Consider the following 23,886-nt stretch of genomic DNA (forward strand, 5'->3'; position numbering starts at 1 on the left):
TTAAAGTTGGCCATATATGTGGCTTTCTCTATACTGTACATATAAAGGAATGGCTAGGGTAAGGGCGAGTAAATGCTATTTTGGCTGTCAGGTATCTCTCCTGATCTCTTTATGTGAACCATGGTTCAGTCAAGCATTCAGATGTTCTACATGGCAAAAAGAGAGTTAAGTTACTGCCAAGCTTCTCTCAGCTTCGAAGATGAAAGGATCGGGCAGATAAAATCCAATATGTCTGATCCTCCCCAAATATCATCTGGCAAGGGAGCCGTGGTGGGTCACCATATACATTAAAGAGTTGACCGAAAGTGCTGAAATCCGCAGATTCAAGTGACATATGTCTAAGGTGTAGGCCAATACTATCCTATGCAATAATGCCAGTGATCAGGTGACTAATGCACATCGCTCATTCCTCAGCTGATTACAGGGGTTTTCCCTGCTAAAAAAAATCCTACTTCATTAACCCCACAACAACAGTATCAGTCTGTGTAATGGGGCCTATAAGTGGCTACTAGACTCCTCTGGCAGTGGCTTATCTCATAGAGAACATTGCCTCATCCTTATCTCCCAGGGGAGAGTTGGGAGATGGTCAAATGGTCCAACCCAAATCAGTACAATCTATTCTTCTGTCCAAAAATGATCACCAATCTCTGTGGTCTGCGTTATTCCAGTAGGTTCCAACTTTTTTTGCCAATATGGAACTTTTTGAAAAAATTTTGCTCCATCTGGAGAAACCATAGTTCTCTGCCAGGCCTACATTTTCTTTGAGATCTGTTTAGAGATTAGCGAACCTCGAGCATGCTCGAGTTCATCCAAACCCGATTGTTTGGTATTTGATTAGCTGGGGCTGCTGAAGTTGGATAAAGCTCTAAGGTTGTCTGGAAAACATGGAAACAGCCAATGACTATATCCATGTTTTCCACATAGCCTTAGGGCTTTATCCAACTTTAGCAGCCACCGCTAATCGATCCATTGGTCTAGTACTTGACATTCAAAATCCTAATCTTATTAGAAATATATGCAAGACAGTAACTAGAATCCATAGAACCCCATGACAAAAGGAGATGGACTTCCACCACGATAGGGGACTATAGAAGTACTGTCATATCTAGATATGGCTTCATATAAAGTAAACCTCTTACCCATTCTCTTCTAAACATAGCTACCAATGGTTTGCATATATTTTCTCCACATCAGGCATGATTATAATGGAAAAAAAATAAAAATGGCGGTGTCTATTAACTCAAATCATCCTTGCCTTCCTTTGCCTGTGGTTAGACAAAAACTGCACTCTTCGTGTGAGGTGCTTTATATTGTCATTCCACTGTAACTAACCAGGAATAATTTCTCCTTCCTGAAGCAATCTCTGTCAGTATCCGAAGCGCCCGCGACTCTCCGAGTCATAAAAATAATAGTCAGGGAAAGTACATTTTGATATTTTTTCACACATAAAGCTTTCAGATATGACTCTTCCAATTAAATAAAAATGTAAATCTAATGATAGAATGTGATGAGCTTGACAAGCAAAGGGGCATAAACCGGTACTTAATAGCTTCATTTGCTATAATAACAAAGAGAAACTGGATCTTTACAGATGAAAGCTTTTTCTTCATGGGTAAAGTGCAATTGGGAGTTTTCAAAAACCAATGTTGAAAAATATATGAAAATGGATCATCTCCGGGGTCTCATTTTATAAACAAGTCGAGCTGGAGGAATCCGTGCTTGAATAATTACCAATATGGTTAGTACCTACTGATTTTGCTCGAAGAAGCTCTTCGCTTCAGGCGTGAATTCGGAAAGAAGCTTACACCAAGGGATAGTTTTTGAAAACTAAGGGTTAAATCCATAGGGGTAAGGCAGTGTCCAAATTTTTGCAAAATTGTTACGTCTGACTTATGTCCCCGAAATTAATAATTAACGATAATCTTTTAATTAAAACCTAATTATCATTACCTACATCCAAGACTAGACAGGAAATTATCAACCCTTCCCAATAATTGGATTTCCTCGCGTTAAAATTTAATGGCCGTATGTGAAAACAAAAGCGAGTAAACCCTACGAGACGTGATCATGTCCGACTTAAAACTTAATTTGGCATCAAATTGGTTAAAGGCTTGTCTAGCAAAGATGGCAGCACATGATTAATGGCTGTATCATCCTTGGCTCTACAGCACGGAGGCCCCAGGACTGATCTGACAAACATCCCCTTCGTCTCCAGCCAATCAGCAGATGTAAGCACATAGGGCCTGTCAGGTTGACATATCATTTTTGCGACAGTGTCAGCGAGTATTAATGTTCAATTATGTGTCCTAGAAATAACCCTCGCCTTTACTCATTGTGTAACTGTGCGCGTGGCACAACGGTAATCCAAACGACAAGGGCAGAAATGCCCGCAATAACCAAGTAGCTGTGAGCTGACTTTCCAACATTGGGATGACATTGCCTTGCGGCCCTAAATGGAGGACTTTTATTTGTCTTTATTTTTTTATAGATAGACATGTTTGGGTTGCCCTGGAGACTTCCTCGGACACCCTCTGATCTCCCCCCTTCTGGATCTGGATCTCAATACTGATGTGCTGATCTCCCGATTGGACTCTCTTTTCCATCTTCTATCATCTCTATCAGAATATCATTACTATGTATTGCCTTTAGGGTTATTAAAAAAATATATATATAATATGCTGTCTTATGTATGGTTGTCCCCGAACTTTGTCCAATACTATTCTTTAAGTTTAATATGCTTGTACATTGCTAGGATTATCTCATCAGTCAAATCACGGATAAAGAAACCATTAGGGTGCGTTCACACCTACAGGATCTGCAGCAGATTTGATGCTGTGTTCAGTTATTTAAATGAAATCTGCTGCAGAAAATCAGCTGCAGATCCTGTAGGTGTGAACGCACCATTAAAGGTAAAATTCTTTTTTCTAACCCTTACTTTACCATAATGTGCAATGAGGCTCTTGTATTAAAGAGAAAATCTTTTTCTTTCAAATCAACTGGTTTTAGAAAGTTATATAGATTTGTAATATACTTCTGTTTAAAATCTCAAGTCTTCCCATACTTATCAGCTGCTGAATATCCTGCAGGAAGTGGAGTTTTCTTTTCAGTCTGACACAGTGCTCTCTGCTGCCACCTCTGTCCGAGACAGAAACTGTCCAGAGCAGGAGAGGTTTTCTATGGGTACTGACTACTGCTCTGGACAGTTCCTGACATGGACAGAGGTGGCGGCAGAGAGCATTATGTCAGACTGAGAAGAAAACTCCACTTCCTTCAAGACAAACAGCAACTGATAAGTACGGGAAAACACGAGATATTTAAATAGAATAAATGACAAACCTATATACTTTTCTGAAACCAGTCGATTTGAAAGAACAAGATTTACGCTGGATAATCCCTTTAAGTGTCAAATGGCATAAATGGATAATAAAATACTCAGACCTGTAGACTGTAGACCTGATAACTTTCTTCTATTACGTGTATTATGTGACCTAGGTCACCAATTTGTAGCCGCTTAAGAGAACGTTAAAACAAATGTACAGGTTACACCGCCACCTCTTGAACTGGAATTGGGATACCCACATGAGAATCACAATCTGCTTAGAGATAACAGGATGAAATACCAGCTCTGTTTGTTTAGGTAACCTCCTATTCACATTAGTCCCTTGGGTGGACATAACCGAAAAGCCATTAATTCAGCTTCTTGTCTCCCTCTGTTTATTTAGAGGTGAAACTAAACATCATCAATCTATTTCCTGGTTAAACACATATACAAGTGTGAAGTCCAGCAAGATATATGTCCACATGTCTAGGAAAGGGTCACTTATTCTTCCTGGGATCATGTTACCCATATTGGTAACACTGCATAAAGAAATGTTATTAAATTATTATCATAAAATACAAGGTACACTTCAACCTTCTTATAACTACTACTACTATTTTCGAACACCTCAGTGTTCAAACACTTCGGTATTCGAAAAAAAATTCTTCCTAAAGTTTTGTTCGGTACTCGAACATTGTTTATTAACATTGTTTTTAACTATTGTTCAGCTGACAATTATTAAAGTGTTTGGGAACACCAAGATCACAGGACTGGGAATTCCCGTCATAATGATGGGAATCCCAGCTCTAAACGGGTGTTTCCCAGAGTGGAGGCAGAGAGAGAGGCAGGGGCGGGTGGCTGTTTGAACTTGAAGTTCTTCCCCATGGCGGAGAGAAGCAGCGACGGCCTGGGGAAAGCTGCAGGATCAGGTTGGGGTGGCCAGTGCTGGAGCAAGGGCGCCGGCAGCCCCGAAGAAGGGTCCGCAGAGCTGGGGAAGGATGGAGGAGCTGTTTCCCATGGCAAGTTCAAACAGCCACCCGCTCCTGCCTCTCTCTCGGCCTCCACTGCAGAGAACACTCGTTTAGAGTGGGGATTCCCGTCATTATGATGGAAATCCCCGCTCCTCGCTCCTTTACAGTAAGTAGTGGTGCAAGATGTACCGCTACTTACTGCTACTCTTTACACTCTATGGGCCTTCAAGAACAGATTAAGTTTGAGAACAGAGGTATTACTGTAGTGATCTTAGTAGGTCTTAGGACTGCGATCTAAACTTCTGTCACATCTGAACAATGTCAAAAACGTATCAGTTGTCATCAGGTTTTTTCCACATGTTTTACTAAAAAAGTTTCAAACCAATAGGAAAACGGGAACAAGTTTTCTTTTCCGATTACAGATCAGCATTTTAAGTCATTGACAACAATGGGATTGGTCCTGGCTACTGTTTCTTTCTGATTTTACTACCAGATCAGAGCTGAACTGGATCACCAGATATATGGAAACAAGCACTAAGGAATCAAAATATTTTCTAGCAGCGACTGGTTCCTAATTGGTAACAGCTACTAAAATACCAATTCAATGTGACTACAATCTGAGAGAGATTGCAACTCCAATTTCCACACAAAAAACATTTGCGATTATTTTCAAGTATTCGCCTAGCACAGCATTCATAAATCTAGGCCCATGTGACTTAAAGGGGTTATCGAGGCTTACAAAAACATACAAATCTTCTTCTAAAAACATGTCAGGTCATCGGTTTAAGTGCGGGTTTTGCAGCTCAGTTCCATTGAAGTGAATAGAGCTAAATTGTAATACCACACACAACCTGGGCAACTCTTTGGAACTAAAAAGATAATACTGGTAAAGAATATTGGCAATTATGTTACCAGACAATTGTAAGAGCCCTATTACACTGCCATTTATTGGCCAAACAGCCCAATATCGCCCAGTCTAAGTGTGTTATTACATGGGCCGATGGGGCCCGATAATACCTGTAAACTAGCGCCGATCTGCTAGATTGGCACTCGTTTACTGGGTCTATTACACGTACCGATAATTGTTTAACAAGGGCTGCAGGGAGATCGTTGCCGATGTCCTTGCAGCCCTTGTTTAAACACCATACATTACCTGTCCAGGCTGCTGGGCTCCTTTTACTCTGTGCTTCTTCCCGGGTCCCACGCGCTCCAGCTTCAGAACGGCCTGTCTCAGTTGACAATCACTTGCCCCCGGCCTGTCATTGGCTGAGCGGCCAGTCAGCTGAGACAGGCCGCTCTGAAGCTGCAGCGCTTGGGACCTGGGGAGAAGCACAGAGGAAGAGGAGCCATGCAGCCTGGATAGGTATGTATTCCTCTTTGCATATCATCAGCGTCGGCCGCGCACCGCTACTGCACGTAGAGGTGCACGGTCGGCACCCGCCGATTATAGGTCAAAACCTATATCAACGATCAGCTGATGACATTGATCATTGGCTGACCGTTGTCTTTATTACACGGAATGATAATCAGCCGGATTGAGCCGATTTGGTCGATTATTGTTCCATGTAATAGTACCCTAATAGAGTTATTGATAAATTATTAAATTCTTGGTGGGTGACTGATTAAGCCATTTTAACCACATATCTCCCTGTAATGATCAGGGGATCAGGGTGCAGCCCTGACCGCACGATTACCGAGTCGTGAAATAGGCTTTGACTAGAGGGTGTTTCTAGATTGTAAGTTCTGGTGGGCAGGGTGCTCTTTTCCTATCTGTCATTTATTATTAGTTTTTGATGATTTTATGTTAAATTCTGTATTATATGTACAGTGTTGTGGATGCTTTAAAATAAATAAATGAAAATTAATCAATCAATTAATTAATTAATTAAATAATAATATGCAGCTTATGTAACAATACATTTTAAATAATACATCTCTTTTGTTTAATGTATTTTTTTTTTTTTCAAGTACTAAATGTGACCCTGGATGTCACTTGAGTTCAGCATGCCTGTTTTAGAGACATAGAACATTTCAGGAATACTTCCTGTGCATGTCATTACATTCCAGGACTTTTTTTTCCCCAGCAACATGACTTCCCAACTTAAATGTCTTAGCGTGATTCCCAGGGGCCTGTCATTCTTGTAATTGATGATGTTTTCAAGGCAAGGTGGAGGTTTGGGGGGGACATTAGGTCTCAATAAAGCCTAAGTGAGTGATCTCACCAGGATCTGCCTTTTATCTGGTTCCCAGCATAATGGCTTTCTGTAATGTAGAAGTGAAAGTGAAATAAACCTGGTTATGGTCAATGCTAATCAATAGAAGTATTTACCCACTTGAACGGGGACTTGCCCCAATGATCGTCACACTGTGTAAATACACGGAATTCTTTAAAATCACTTTTTACTAGTTATTTTATCTAGTTTGTTTTTTTTACGTTTTTAAGTGATTTATGTGTTCATATTTATATTGTTTATTTATATTGTAAATATGTGTTGATATTTATATTGTATATTGTAAGTGCAGTTGCTCTATTGCTTATCAATGCAAACTAGAAGTAAAGAAGAAGAAGAAGGAAAAAAATAGGCATCCTGCCAAGATAGCAACAGCACAGCATGTCTTACCCAGGTTGCCATGGGTGACTAGTGAGCTGGCATCCTGGGGATCTAGCACAGAGCAGCCAGTGACTAATGACTTCTGGATTCCAAATGACCTTTGATCCTTAATGTCCCAGACAAAACAGATGACCTACTTAAAAAGGCACCATGGTCCTGCAAGATTAGAGTTAACATAACAAATAAAAAGTAGCAGGACCCTATATAGAATGCTAACTGTTTAATGTCTTTCAGGGGGGGAGCACATAATGGTTACCATAATCCCACAGATCTTCATCATCGTAAAAAAGGCAAAAAGTTGATGACTCACATTAGAGTGTTTGAAAACAAACAAAAAAATCTGTATTTTTCCTAAATACTAAAAATATTAAATTATTCCATAAAACACTAAAGATAAAATATATATAAAAAAAATAAGTAAAAAACTACCTAGATTTGATGCCACGTGTGGAGGCGATTCTGACTTGAAAGATCTTTTATAGGTTGAACATTCACTTACTGGGTAGCTATCTCCAATAGGTGGCATTACAGTGGCATATTTTTCTTCTAGAGGAGAGATAACTTGCATGCCTCTTTTCCCAGGGAGCATTGCCTGGCCCATAAGGCTAAATACGCACATAAGATATTGGCCATTTTGGCCAATCATTTTTTGTAAATTATGCGCAATTGTTCGTGACGACTTATGCCAGTGATCTGCTAGTTTAGCCTGACATTTTTTTTGGCATGACTGCCCATACAAATAATCTCTTGGGGCTTTTAATTTGCCATGCCGTGCCAACTAAATTCCCATGTATATGGTCAGCCTACGACTCTGTAAGCCAACTGGCAGTCCACAAAGAGGGATTCCCCCACTGGAATTTTCAAAAAGAAGCCAGTAGAAGTGATGGCTATTGTACACTAAACAGTTAAAATTTAAAGGATTATAGGACAACTCGGGGGATTTTTTTCACCGGCAATTAAAACAGAGTAGAAAGTTACATAACTTTGTTGTGGGCTTTAATTATCCTTCTGCCTCCTTTCCTATCAAACCTCCCCCCCATGCCCTTAAGTAAAACATATTCGTACCTCATATTCGTACCTGATCCCTGTCTACCACGGACGGCGCCATCTTGTGTCGATGACGTCTTGTGAGACATCAGCAGCTTGCTTACCTCCGATTGGCTGAGCAAACTGTCAGTCATCTGACAATGCCAGCGTCAGAACAAGGAAGTGCCTACAGGAGCTCCAGGGACCCATGATTGGCGGGAGAAATTTAAATGGAGACAGACCCAGGAGTGAAGGTAAGTCTAAAAAAAATGTTGTCTCTCTTTTTTTTTTTTTTGTCCCTTGCGACAGAGTTGTCCTTTAAGAAACATTTCTATACATCCCTATATATGGAATATGACTGCTTAAATACCCTCTAAAAACTTGTAGGATTGTTTCAGGACCCCCATGCTATGACACCACAATAAAGTAACAAAGATTCGTGTAAAACAAATAAATGATCAGGAAGATAGACCACGCTTTAAGCCATTATGCCGAGATAGAACTTTGTTACAAAGTAGCCAGGAAAGTAATGAGGTATTTTATGTTACTGAAAAGCCCAGCTGCCTAGTTTGGCAGCAACGCAGTGGGCATTGGACCCAACTATTCGGACATCGTACACCATTCCTGGTATTAAGTGACCAGATCCATTTTAAAAACAAAATTTATTGACGGTGGCCCCCTGCAGCAGCGACAAGAAAGCTGACACATGGAAGTGGACATCTCATGGGTAGGATGTCCACATGTTATTAAAAACCTCCGTTGTTGAATATTGTCACCATAGTGATGAATTTAGATATGGCCAAGCGACAAGGGTCTGTCATCACTCTAGTCAGCAGAGTACTACACAGTCCTGACAGACCTTAACACTTTACTCTCTAGCACCCTCAACAATTGGCGAACCAGTCACAATAAATCCCAATCGGCTTTGCTGTATAATTTTACAGGCATTGCCAGAATTATTCTTCTATGTCTGTTCGTGACTAAATCTCTTCTAGATCACATGGAAAGAGCTTTAGAAAATAATGAAATTCCAGCAGGAATGAGATAAAAAAAAAAAAAATCCCAGCATTACAATAAAAGCATGTGACCAGCCCATTTGTCTATTAATTTTCAGGCCTGAGTATAATCTGAATTTAGCTCACATGACAGACGGAGTGTTGGAAATCATACAGCTATTTCAACAAAGGACCATAATGAAAAGCATCTTTATTGTTATTGCGGAATATCTGACGGAGCTCCATGGGAGAGCTATTTACGCTGACATTACTCTGTGGTTTCCAAACGGCTTGTTCATGTCATGGTAACTGAACAGGTCTCAACCCTAGTGTTTTATATGCTTATCCTCATGACTTACACACTACAAGGGTTCTATAGCTATTAATCTGTACAACCTAAATTATCAGATGTTATCCATCAGAAGACTGGCTTAAAGGGATTTTCTGGTAGTATTGGAAAAATATAAAGAAATAAAAATAAATAAATAAAACTTTCACTTATCTATCACCCCTGCCCGCAATTCCTGTTATTTTGAGTCTGATCTTTCCTTGCAGATACCTGGTCTCGACAGCCAAGGAATGCCCCCTCAGCCATAGCAGTGACCCGCCTTAGCCAGTGATTGGAGTGTTAATGCCCAACCATTTTCCATTTGCTGAAACAAGGTATCGGGAACAAGAGATGAGTGGGGAAGTGTCAAAGCAGTGTCAACAGTGAGGCTAAATAAGTCTGTCCCATTAAAAAATACTGGTGAATCACAAACTTCCATATGTCATAGTGAAATGTCAGGAGTTGTGATTGGTGGGAATCAAGGTGCCGAGACCCCTAGAAATCACTAGAATAAATAGGCTTAAAGAGTCTTTCTTGGAAAAGTAAGAGATTGAGGAGGGTCCGACCTCTGTACCCCCCCCCCCCCCCCCCCCACTGATCTCTGTATTGGGCCCCTGAATTCCTTCTAATAAATAGAGCAATGGGTATGGCACATGACTTATGGCTCTATTCATTCCTATGGAGCCATTGGAGAGAGCCAAGTAAGCACTCTTCCGGTATACTCGACTCTTTCTGGTGGCTCTATTTATTCTTATGGAGCCGCCAGAAAGAGCTGAGTAAGCACTCTTCTGGCTTACTCATCTCTCCCCGGAGTCTCCACAAGGATGAACCTGGTCATGTACCGTACCCATGGCCGTTTAATAATAAAGAAGCCAGGGGCCTGATATGGAGATAAGCGGAGGGTATAGAGGCTGGACCCTAACAATCTCTCACTTTTCCCCAATCCTGTGGATAGTGAATAGGGGAAAAGTTAATTTTTCCCTGACAACCTCTTTAAGTACTTGGCTAAGTGCTATAACCCTTCTCTAACTTATCCTGGGAAAGCGAGCCAGTATTATATGGCTTTAATTAAAATCTAAGAGACTTTCTGCAAATATGCATACCGCCATATACCAAGCAGAAGCAAACTGGTATTGGTTCTGGTATCAGCTGTAATCTGCAGGGAAACCTCACAGCAAGTGCTTAATTCGTTTAAAATTACGTACTGCGTGTTGCCCATTGATATCAATGGGTTGTCATTGGATGGTTAAGAGTTGGTGGGGTTGGTCTTTTTTAAGGCTATGTCCACACACCATCAAAATGAAAGTTATTTTTATTGGATGAAAACACCAGGTGTAATTATATGAATAACTGCCGTTATATAGCAGCAGCCCAATAAAAACGGACGCAATTTCAACAGCGTGTGAACATAGCCTTAAAAACTTATTAATAACCTTGAACAAAGCAAATATCAAAAATATTCCCTATAGCCTAATTTCTAGCCAGTGATTAGAAAGACTTGGATACTAAATATTCTAAAATGAAAAAGAAAAAAAATGTTTTGCTATTAAATCTCAATTTTTTTAAAGCAGCAAATTATACAATATGAAAATAGCATCAGCTACACATGGAGCACCTTCTGTTCAGACACTTGCTAAACACAAGCTTTACTTCTGAAATGTAATTTTAGGACTACATGCTGTGTTTGTCTCTCGAACCCTACAAACTCTTACCTTATGGGAATAACAATCAGTCTCCGACCCTGTGACCTCACCATAAGCATATCGGCCATTTTGAACCGGTCACGTAACTGTGATAAATAATAAGGCACTTTATGCCTCATGCCTCCATCATACCCCTAGTTTATTGACTCCAATATCACATACACCAGCTCTAAAAACCAATCCTACAAGCCCATTAAGCTAAAAAAAAAAAAAAAAAAAATTAAGAACTCAACGCCGAATGGAGCTGTAATCACAATCCAGCTTGAAGCTAATTTTTTTTTTCTTTTTTTTTTCTCCAATGGTAGAATATTGCAGCATCTTTCCCGGTCTGCACAGGGAGGCAGTTTTCTTGCATTAATACTTAAATGGTTCATATGCACCACATCTGTCATTCTGTCCCGGAGTCTATGAGGCACAACCAAGACTCTGCAAGCCTATTGATTTCCCTAGCATTTGCTTTAATTTACTTAACCATTGACAAATACATGAGCACATAAAGGGTAACTGTCCATTACCACCTTGTACGCCGACATTGTTTTTCTTCCCATTCCCGTTAATATTTCCCAAGAAATACAATGTGTTTACCGTGTAAAAATGAAATATAAAAGGCCTCACACCTGTTTCTGTGGCTAAGTACTGCACTGAGGTATTCTATAATGTACTTAAAGACTGCATAAATATGAAGGCCCTATTACATCTGTGTGCGAAGGGTGGTAAATTAAACCCTAATTACATTAACAGGGAGGCTGGCGTCCCAGCTTAAATTTTACATGAGTGCTCAATATAAATCCAAAGGCACTGCTGTGGTTTCTTTACGAGCTCGCGATTATAGCAACTTCCTATGTGGTCACTAAATATTCTGTTTACAAATAAACGAAGAAGCTTAGCGCCAACTTGCCAAGGTAATAATCCCGTATTTTATCTCTCCTTCTCCTCTTTTTTTTTTTCTTTTTTTTTTTTTTTTTAAACAGACCCTCCTCGCCACACCAGCGCGGCAACAATCAGGAGGCCTGGTTTCAACTAATTACTCTATCACATAATTTCACAAATTGCCTTTTCACTGGGGAGCCAAGTGCAAAACAGACTCACAGTGGGATTTCAGACAGCAGCTTTCATTTACTACTCATTTCTTGTTAAATTAAACAAGAAAGAAGTGGGAAAAAAAAGGATAGAGAGAGAGAGAGAGGAGGTTTGCAAATGAGGCGGGCAATTGTAGATCATAATCATTGCGTTCAGACAAAGGACTCCGTGACACTGTGTACGGTTTTAAAGGGTGTCTGAAATAGTCTTAAGGAGTCTTTTTTGTATGCAAGGTGAGAAGATAAAAAAAAGCTCAAAAAGAGGAGAGGAAAGCTGAGGGCTGCGCAAAGTGGGAGCTAAAATAACTGTTAGAGTGGATCCTTTGTAGGACAATAAAGGGGAAAAGAATCAAAACTACAAGATGAGGAACATTCCGAGTTCACTTGAGGATCATCAGTGCGTCAGGTCTTTAGTGTAAGACCTCATACAGATGGGTGTATTGTAGCTATTTTTGGTTTATTTTGGATTATTTTTGGGTTTATTCTGGACCCACATGGTGCTACTGAGGGGAACCATACAGTACTAGGGGGACTGCTACTTTGCATAACTTATTTCCCAACATTCCTAGTGGTTAACACATCTTTTGGAGTTCTTTTCAAGAAGAAACCTTGCACTTAAAGTATCACTGTCATTTTATAATTTTTAGTCCAGGCGATTTTAAGAAACTTTGTAATTATGTTTATTAGGCAAATCTGCCATTATCTGCATTCAAAAAGACTTTCCCCAGGTCCCCCCTCCTCCCTCCTCTTTCTTATTCACTGCTCATTATCAGGAAATCTCAACTCTTTTACATCAGTCGAGCCCTGTGTAACCTATGGAGAGGGGAGGGGGGAGGAGGGAGATTATTCACCAGCAGAGAGCAGAGAAGAAAGGATTACACAGTGGGAGCTATCTGAAAGCCAGTATTCAGAGGTCAGAGATGTCAGTGCTGACTGTCAGAGGAGATAGCCTGGTGATGTAGCTGTAAATTAACTCTTTGTTGTCCTGTTTTGGTGCCTCATCTACCTCCACCCCTCCCCTCTCCCTAGAAATTCATAAAGACAGGGGGAGAGATTCAAACTGCTTTTTCATGATAAAAATGCATATTTCAGCCAATAAACCTAATTAAAAAGTTTCTTAAAATCATTTTCTTGGTGACAGATTCCCTTTAAGACACTAAAGGGCAAAGCAATAACTTGCAGGAATACTGCTTAGCAATGTTTTCCCTATATAGTAGATGTAACACCCAGACCACCTTAAGAGCTGCTTCCAGCACCAAACCATACTACAACTGTGTTTAAAGTGGTATTCTAAGTTATATCACATATCCACAGGACATAGGATCAGTGTCAGATCCCAGGGAGTTTAACCACTGTGACCCCCCCCCCACCACCACCACCACCATATTGGATACAAGAACCCCAATTTGTGCATGCACGCTATGACTCTATTCATTTTCTATGGAGCTGCAAATCCGGCTAGAACAGATCAGGCATAAGTGATCTAAAGTGTTATTTGTGCAAACTTTTCATATGCCAAAAGTTTAGATTGCATCGGGTTTCAGTCCTGAGAGCCACTGCAAATTATAGCCAGGTGAATCAATCAGTGACAGAGCATTCCACTCCCGAGCCAGCTGCCCGATCCAGCTGATACAGAAGATGGGCGCTACGGACTATATTGGAACCTGACTCCTGTTATCAGCCAGATACCCTAAGGTCATGGCCACGTGCTTTATCGCTCACGATGGCAGTGGGTCTCAAGACTGAGACTCGGAGTGATCTAAAGGTTAGTGCCAGTTGTGACAGAGTGACAGTTGTGCTTTAAATTGGAATACCCCTTTAAGATGCCCACACACACTAGATTAATATTGGCTGAATTTGCAGATTTCACCAGATTTGTCCAGCCTTCTATCGTATATAGGGGCTTCACGACTTTTTTGATGGGAAAATGTTGCGGAAGGAAATGGTCAGTTGTGTTGGATTTTAACATGCCTTATCCCTTTGTTTTCAGGGGAGATAAGCCACCGCCAGAACCATGTAGCAGCAGCTTTCTTGTCTCTGCTGAATCAGAACACACGCATGTTCAACTGAAAAGATGGTAAGATCAAGAAAATGAGCTGTACTTTGCCTATAACCCCTGGATCCCTTCCTCCCCCTTTCAATCCATCTGTCCCAGTCCTATACGTAATACTTCCATAAACCTGTTGGCAATAAATACAGAAATTCCTGGAGTAGAACCTGAGCGAGATATGTCTATGGCCACTGTACAAATATTCCAAAGAGTTTTACTAAAAAGCCTCAGTTACTATGGAAAGACCGAGCAGAATGCATCTATACTGGCAACTGCTTCTCCTGAAATAATAATCTGCAGAACATCGCCTTGTAGAGTAGGAAAAAGGAGACTGAAAATAATAAAATATAATGCGGCATGACATGAAAGCGGCCTGATTTACATTTCACATGCTTTTTTTTTTTTCATGCAAAGTTGAAAATCAGGTAGAGTCACTTAGAGAGTCTGCATAATGTACAGTCATCCCAACCTCTCCCCTGATCGACTAACTAATAGTGACAAATGGGGGGAGAATTTCATGGCGTTTAGTGCTTCTACGAAGACCTGAATTTAACCTCTCAGGGCATTAACTAAGAGGAAATGAGCAACCTGAAGGTCATTGCCCATGACTGTACTTTTTTAATTTTTTATTGGGAATTGTTAAATCTTTTCACTCTCACTGTACAGTGATGATCTGTCATTGTCCATTACCTTTATTTTAAGGCCCTATTACACGGAAGGATTATCGGCCGTATTCGGCCGTTATGGCCGATAATCGTCCTGTATAAAAGAAGGCAACAATCAGCCGATGGATCGTTGCTGTCATTTGTCTTTTAACATGTGGAAAGACAGACGACTATGATAGCAGCGACCTGCTGCCGTCGCTCCGTGGAATAAGAGTGGTGGCAGCAGACCGTTGCTATCTGTTATGGGCTGCCCGGATGATCAAGCGTAGCGTAGTGTGAACACACGCTTAGTATTCCGCAGTGGGTAATACACCTGGATTCCGTAGTGTGAACGCACCATTATTTTTTAGGGGTGGGTAGGAATTGGGGGGGGGGCGTATCTTGCAAAGTTGTCCCTTATCCATTACTACTATGTCTCTGTGGCTCCATTAGGGAATGAATGAACAGTGGCATACATTTAATGGGAGGATTGGGTCTCGACTCTCGAGATCATTGGAGCCCCAGCAGCCAAAACCTCCGCAATCAGATAATTATACCTTATAACTTTAAGACTACCAATTAGAGATGAGCGAACCGGGTTCGGGTTCAAGTCGATCCAAACCCGAACGTTCGGTATTTGATTAGCGGGGGCTGCTGAACTTGGATAAAGCTCTAAGGTTGTCTGGAAAACATGGATAGAGCCAATGACTATATACATGATTTCCACATAGCCTTAGGGATTTATCCAACTTCAGCAGCCACCGCTAATCAAATGCTGAAAGTTCAGGTTCGGATCTACTCGAGCAAGCTCGAGGTTCGCTCATCTCTACTACCGATTCTTATGTAACTATTATTCTTCAATGGCGGCAGGATAAGCTGTCACAATCCTGCTGCCGCACTCCCTGTTTACGCACACACCAGAGTAAGGATTCTTCCGGTAGTGCCATTGACTGCGTTGTATACAACAGCGATGATATTACACTTTAACTGAAAATTAGCTCTTGCATGTTTCTCGCTCTCTGTGCTTCAAAAGTTGAAAACTAATCCAGCAATGAGCGGAAGTAGATTTGTACCATACCTTATGCCAATTTTCGCCACAGCCAAGCATTCCAGTGTCTTCTATGGAGAGTGTTAAAAGCCCTACTACACAAAGCGATCTTCGGCGATATTCGGCCGATTATCAGCCATTACAGACTATAATCGTTTCGTGTAAGAAAAGGCAATGATCAGTTAGGGTACTATTACACGGAACGATAATTGGCCCTATCCGGACCGTAATAAACACAATGATCAGCCGATGACAATGATCACTGGCTGATCATTAATGTAGGTTCGGACCTATAATTGTCGGGCACCAAGCGCACACCGCTGCATGTAATCGCGGTGCGCGACCGGCAGCTGACGATTTGCAAAGTGCATACACTACCTATCCATGATCCAGGGCTCCTCCTGCGCTCTGCTTCTCCCCGGGTACCGCATGCTCCAGCTTCAGAGCGGCCTGTCTTAGCTGATAGGCCGCTTAGCCAATCACTGGCCAGGACCAGTGCGGCCAGTGATTGGCTGAGCGGCCTGTCAGCTAAGACAGGCCGCTCTGAAGCTGCAGCGTGCAGGACCCAGGGAGAAGCAGAGCGCAGGACATTACCTGGATCATGGATAGGTAATGTCTGCAGTTTAAGCAAGGGCTACAAGGACATCGATAATGATGTCCATGCAGCCCTTGTTAAATGATTATCGGGCCGTGTAATAGGCACAGTAAACGAGCGCCGATCTAGCAGATCGGCACTTGTTTACAGTTATTATCAGGCCCCTATCGGACCATGTAATAGTAGCCTTAGTCTTCCAACATGTTGAAAGACTAATGACTAGGACTGCTGCCATCGGTCTGTGTAATAGGAGCAGCGGTAGCAGACCGCCACTATATCCTATGGGTTCCCTGTACATGCCCCTGCCGCATCTCCCCATGCCCCCACCCCACACACACACCCACACCCGCACTTCCCTGCGGCAGCAAGCGGGGAACGAGGAGCAAGCTAGTGCTGACCTGACAGGTCGGCGCTTACTTGCTCCCCCTGAACTTCCCATGTAATAGGGGCTTTATTCAAAACCAGAGAGCTCTGACTGTAGCTCATCTCTCACAGAACAAAGGGGTCAGGCAGTTATTTTCCATCAAGCCTGACCCCTCTCTCCACCTATCTCCATTTGGGAGAACCCCATCCACCTAATGGCAGGTATGGTCAACTAAAGTATAAAATGTACTATAAGGGGACCTTTCAAGTGTTGCGGGTCTACAACAGCCAACTCCAATCCACATAACAGAAAATTTACACAAGTACTCCTCTCTTTCAATAACACAAGGACCCGAATCATTAAAAAAAAAAGTTGCGCCAGTCCTACAACTCGTAGTAAGAAAGCAATCGTTTTTTTTTTATCCCGCCACTCTTAATGAGTCCGTAGCTTAACTTTGCAACCACTAGAGATCATACAATGAATAATTCACTGGACGGAGAGGTGAAGGGTATTAAGAAGCAGAAAGAGGTTAATAAAGATAGGCTTCATGCCACCTCGCTCTAAGAATAAACACTTGTGCGGTTCACGACTTAAAAGACTAATTGGTTCATGGAGTAGATGAAATCCGTCTGAATCAGCAATACCTGTCCTTTCAATGAAGCACTCAGAACCAATTCAGACAATGCACTATGCTTTAGGAGCCTCCAGGGAGAGCACAGGAAAAAAATTATTACACATTGTTGATTTCCTTTTGGATGGAGGAAATGAGCGTCGTAACTCTCGCTGTGAACTTAAGTCAACATCTCCAGCTCCTATTGATACCAATGCAAATAAGTTTCCGAGCTTCTGTTTTATGTGTTGATTTAAGAATTGTTACATTATCTTTACCAAAATTTTATCATGGATCTTTATGTGTTTTTTTATGGTTCATTTACTATATAAGCAGGCCTGAGTTCGTCAGTTCTGAACCTTGGGACTATTTGTTCTATACACCTGAGATTACGGAATGGATTTCCTGTATTTTTCCATATTACTTAATTAGGTCGCTTACATACAGCGGAGATGTTATCACCATCTTATCGGCTATAACTATTTGTGTGCTGATTACTAGGATGACTGAACATATATTAACGAAGCTGGGAAATTTAAAGAGACCGTGCACCCGTTTGTTTGTTTTTTTTTTGTTGTTTTTTTGCATTTGACGTAAGCAAACGGCAGTAGACACAACCTCTATAAACCAAAATAACTGGGTCTATGGTGGTAGCTGAAGATTATTGCAGATATTGTAAGGAAAAGCTGCAATATCAGATAAAGCCTATAAAATACAATGGCACATATGTCACATAAAGCCCTAAACTGAATTTAAAGGAAAGCTACAGATTGAACATACAGTCTGATCTGCAGGCAGCATGTTATAGAGCAGGGATGGGGAACCTTAGGCCCTCTAGCTGTTGCAAAACTACAATTCCCATCATGCCTGGACAGCCGAAGCTGAAGCTAAAGCTTCGGCTGTCCAGGCATGATGGGAATTGTAGTTTTGCAAAAGCTGGAGGGCCGAAGGTTCCCTATCCCTGTTATAGAACAAAGTAACACTACTTAAAGCAACTCTGTACCCACAATCTGACCCCCCCCAAACCTCTTGTACCTTCGGATAGCTGCTTTTAATCCAAGATCTGTCCTGGGGTCCGTTCAGCAGGTGATGCAGTTATTGTCCTAAAAAAAAAACTTTTAAACTGGCAGCCCCGTGCCTAACGGCCGGGGCTTAGATTGTGTATGCATTAGGCTGGCACAACCTCTCTGTCCCTCATCATCATTAGGAATACTCCAGGCAGATTGTCTCCTATTCCTCAGCTGTGTGAATACTGAACATGGGCTGGATTGTTAAGGCACCTGTGCAATGTTCAGACAGGAGAAAATGTTCCAGTTGCATTCCTAATGATGAAGAGGGTGGGGAGGAGGAACGGAGGGGTGGTGGAAAGTTAGGGCACAGATACTCTAAGCCCTAGCCGTTGGGCACAGGGCTGCAAGTTTAAAAGTAGTTTTTTAGGACAATAACCGCATCACCTGCTGAGCGGACCCCAGTACTGATCTTGGATAAAAAGCAGCTATCTGAAGGTACAAGTGGTTTGGGGGGGGGGGGGGGGTGGTCAGATTGTGGGTACAGAGTCGCTTTAAAGTAACCTACTTATTGAAACCCCTTTTTCTTTGCTTAGGAGTCCAGTGGGCGGTCCCAGTTAATGAGTGACAGCTACTTCTGTATACATGATCATTTAGTGGAGACTATCAATCCTTTAAAGGGTTATTACCATATTAACTTGTTATTCCCTATCTATAGGATAGGGGATAACAAGCTGATTGATGGGGCTCCCATTTTGCCAGACCTCACTGATTCAGAGAACAGGATAAGGCTATGTCACGAGTCACGGAACGGCCAGTCTCTGCACAGATCATCCTGGCCGGTACTGCAGTACTGGCCAGATGATCTAAATGGCCGTAGTGTTCTGATGTGGGCGCAGTCATGTTCTGATGCTCGCTTCATTGTGTGAGCTGACAGGTCTCTCTACGGCCGATGGCAACAACAGATGTACTTTTACGTAGTGTGAACATAGCCTAAAAGTGCGACCTGAATAAATCCCACATACATGGCCACTTATCCACTCATTTTCTATAGGCTTGTGAAACAATTCTGAGCACTAAACTGAGAGGTAATTGACTGTCCCGATAGGAAGTGAATGGAGCAGTAGCCATGCACTACATTCTCCCGATCAAGCGATCAGAGATCAACTTTGGGGAATATCCCTTTAAGTAAGACCACCCACTGGACTCCTTACCGTAGAAAAAGATTTCAATCCATAACTGATAGAAACTTTTTGAACAAAATGATATCTGCTCAACTGTATAATGTGATGCCAGTAGATCGGACTGCCTTTTAATGGTGTCTTTAAGAGTATCCGCGCAAGGAGACAATGAACGAAAAAAGGGCCAAAACAACCAGAGGGCAGCAGTAAGAGAATATATTGTCAATTGCCATATAATGTACTGTACATATATTGAGGTTGGACTTACCGTTAGATGTTGGAAGAGCCATGCCCTCATGATGTTTGTGGCTACTTTAGGAAATATACCACGTTTTTTATGACGTTTTTTATCTTTGTCTGGGTCGTCGTCGTCCCCTGTGCTTGGTGAGGCTACACTGTTGTCCAAACCGTCTCCTGTACAAATACAATGAATTCACATCTCGGTTATTGGGATATTTTTTTTTACATCTACATCTATACATGTCACAAACTTACAAATATAAAGAGCAATAAGATGTTGGTTACATTTATATGGGGCATTTATTGTACAAAAAACTTAAAAACAAAAATCTAAAACATACATTCAACTGATTATAAAGGAACTTTACATACAAGTCTAACAATAAGCTGACACTTCCTGTTCTGTACAGATCACTTTCCAGCAGTGTCCTCCTTATCATCACAGACAAGCTTAAGGCCCTATTACACGGGCCGATTCAGAGAAGTAAGCAAGCGCCGACATGTCAGATCAGTGCTTGCTTGCTCCCCGTTCCCTGTGTAATAGTGCTGCCAGCGAGTAGGTAAGAGGGGGGGCAGGCTGATAGGAGATAGCGGTGTTCTGTTATTGCGAAGCGGCAACAGCAGATTGTTGCTATCTGCATCGTTGCTCTTTCAACATGTTGAAAGAGAACGATCAGCCAACATTGTGCAAGTTAGCTGATCATTGATTTTATTACACAAAGCAATTATAGGCCATATTGGCCAATAATCGGCCAAATGCGGACGATAATCGCTTTGTGTAATAGGGCCTTTACAGTGAAAATACAGTATACAGATTATACACCAGTCACAATAGCTGAAGCTCAGAGCTCAGTCTCCTCCTCCCTGTAGAATCACTTCAGCACAGGTCACAGTACATGCCCAGAATACTCTCTCACTCTAGTGATTGGGTCCGCTCCAGACCATTGTCCATGTCTATGAGGCTTGCTGTAAAGTATTGACAACAGTATTTGACAACAGCTCAGACAAGATGGCTGCCCCCATAACAATGTGCAAACAATAAAATAGAACCATTTACAATCAGAAGATAGAAACTGATTAGAAACCATGAACATGTTTCCGTATCTGCCTCTAATCAGTAATAATAAATCTAGGTCATACTGTACATTCACTTGAAAGGGATTGTATCTCCTAGATTCTATTTTTTTTTCCACTGATTAGAGGCAGATACTGAAACATTTTATTTTCTAGTGAGTTTCTATTTTCTGATTGTAATCTTTTTATTTCATTTTTTTTCTGCTTTATTATGGAAGCAGCCATGCTGCCTGAGCTGTTTTTAACAGCATTTAGAGACATGCTTTACGGCAGGCCTCATAGACCTAAACAATAATGGACAGGGTTTATTCACATGAATGGGGAACATTGCTTGGTATAGTCAGTGACCTCTGAAGAAGTCATTTCACAGGGAGGGGGAGGCTAAGCTGCGAGCTTCATCTATTGCCTCATATATCAACAGATATCTACTGTCTACAGCCTTTTCCTCCTTGTAACCACAGACAGACCAGGAAGTCTCAGTTTTAGGCTTAGTGGTGAAAATAGTAACTACAAGTTTTTTGGAATAGTTTGAACTAATTCTTAAAAAACAATAGGCAACTTTCTAATGATACATTTCATTTAAAGGGGTAGCTCACAAAAAATCTTTTACATTAACTGGTGCTAGAAAGTGCCAGAGATTTGTTATTTACTTCTATTGAAAGAAAATCCAAAAACTTCGAGTACTTATCAGCTGCTGTATGTCCTGCAGAAAATGGGATTCTTTCCAGTCTGGAGAGCAGGAGAGGTTTTCTATGGGGATTTGCTACTGCTCTTGAAAGTTCCTGTCACAGACAGAGATGGCAGCAGAGAGCAGTGTGCCAGACTGGAAAGAATATATCACTTCCTGCAGAACATACAGCAGCTGAAACACGAGATTTTTTTTTAATAGAAGTAAATTACAAATATCTGGCACTTCCTGCAAGCAGTTGATTTGAAAGGTTTTTTTTTTTTTTTTAGAACTACTCCTTTAAGCATAAGCTAGAATGTTTTTTTTTTTTTATTCTAAGTATGATAACTTTGCCAGTGTCACAATATGGCGACATAGTAGAAAGTAGTGTGTGAGTACCCAAGCTCCATGCACACGACCGGTGATTTTTTAAATTTATTTTTTTAGGCATAATTTTGATTTTGTTTCAGTATTTGATCAGTATTCTCTGCATACGCCCATCAATTCCAGCTCCATTAATTATACATTATTATAAACAGAGGTATGTTTAGTGCCTGAAAATCTCAAGCGTGTGAAAAAAAAAAAAGGCAGCAAACCTGTAAATGATATGTAAATGAACCCTGGGCTAGTGGGCACATGTTCCTACCAACTGGTGTTCTAGGAATACATGTGAGAAAACCCGAAAATCTACAGTCAATTTGCAACGTGTCGGCGGTAACCCTAGTGAAACCGTAAACAATGACTTTCACGAGGTGACTGCCTCTTCAAACCTGATCTGTTTGTGCTGGGATTTTCCTATTCTTTCTTTGTTAAAAAAAAAAAAAAAAAAGCATGAAAATCTAAAACAGCATCAAAGAGGCGAAGATCCGTCGAAGCAAATCATCTGCATTTAACATTTCAATGAGCCAATCTACTTTATATGCTAAAGAGGAGCCATTGGAAAAGAAATATATATTTGTTGATTAAACAGTCTAACATTTTTGTATATTTTATCCGCCCCCTCCCCCCGCCCTTAGATAGTCCGCCACCATGTTTAATTTTGCAATCTGCAACAATATAACAATCGGAATACATAATCCCCCCCCCTTCCTCTTTTCCTTGCTCGAAACGTCGCCATCCTATAAGAAAAAGGCAATTGATTATTTATGGAAATATCCAGTACAATCCGAACGCCATGACTTTTTATTACGCTTTGTGCATCAATAGATAATCAAGGCCTTAAAACAGCCTTAGCTTCCCATTACCTCAGGCAAAAGAATTCCTGAAAGCATGCCTTAAGGGCACCTGAATTATATACTCCATTAGGAGAGGAAAACCTTTCTGCATTCCGTGTATAACACTCACCAGAAGCTTTCCTGTTTATTTCTGCTTTATGAAAGCAGAAGCATTAAGCGCAGAATTTTTGTAAGTGAAGACTTATGTAAATACAATGAAGAAAACCTTTCAAGCCTCGGCCAGATCCCCTCCCTTCCATCCCTGGCAATGACCTATCCCAAATAAAAGGTTTCTGTTACATCATTAGGTCAAGCCAAAAACAGCCCGGGCTTAATGCATAGTTTGTTCTTCCTACTGTTTTTAGGCAAATACAGCTACTTCGCTCCCATCTGGGAGGAAAAATTACACTGCTGAGCTGTAATCTAAGACAAGATTTTCATTGGAAGCAAATGCCCTCGAATCCAGTGTAAATACCGATGCGTGTTCAGAAAAGCCTAAAACAATAAACCTCGCTCTTGTCCGACGCGACTTAGGGAAACAGAGAAAAAAGAGAGAAAAGCAAACACCGAGGTATTTCGTCGGGAAATGTTTGGATAATTGGAGATTCGGAGATTGGCTGGAACTCTAGACACATAGGGACCCCCCCCCCCCCTCCTCTCCCGTAACTCTACGCTCTACGTTGGAAGCTGTTATCCATAATATAACCTGGAGGTGAAGTGATATAACAGCCACATGGTTGCATCAACCAAGGCGAGAGAGAGAGGAGGAGGAGGGAGAAGAAAATTGTCAGAGACTTCATTCCTGAGTTTGACTTCCCCTGCTGCCAAATGAAGGCGAATTATGAAGGCAAGCTGAAAAGGTGGAAATAATCACAAAAATGATGCTAGTCCGTAAACAGGCGTAGAGCCTCATTAGTATAACAGTAGGCTCCGCTGGGGGATTTCTACTCGATTTGCTGATGCCATGAGGAAGTGCCACAGGGCAACTTTGGCCAGCTGCTAATGGCTTCTGACAGCTTCTTAGCAACTAGTGCTAGCCACGTTGTGGCGTTTGCTAGTGACAGAAACTGAAAATGTCATCTTATCTGCCCATGTGTCATGAAGTCCGTGTGGCAATTAACTAGTAGGCCAGTGACTGAGAGGCCAGAGGCTCTTAAAA

The 23,886-nt window shown here is 41.4% G+C and overlaps 1 protein-coding gene across 2 annotated transcripts in view; it reads right to left on the reverse strand.

Moving 5' to 3' along the window:
* MEIS1 (Meis homeobox 1) overlaps positions 1 to 23,886 on the reverse strand; it is a 140,084-nt gene that overhangs the window by 49,505 nt on the left and 66,693 nt on the right. For both annotated transcript variants that reach the window (XM_069955539.1, XM_069955541.1), the window contains exon 8: positions 19,801 to 19,946. In XM_069955539.1, the coding sequence (XP_069811640.1) occupies positions 19,801 to 19,946 (146 nt within the window). The remainder of the gene's footprint in view (positions 1 to 19,800; positions 19,947 to 23,886) is intronic.

This window comes from Dendropsophus ebraccatus, chromosome 15 (assembly GCF_027789765.1).
Source record: "Dendropsophus ebraccatus isolate aDenEbr1 chromosome 15, aDenEbr1.pat, whole genome shotgun sequence".
NCBI classification, from domain to species: Eukaryota; Metazoa; Chordata; class Amphibia; order Anura; family Hylidae; genus Dendropsophus; species Dendropsophus ebraccatus.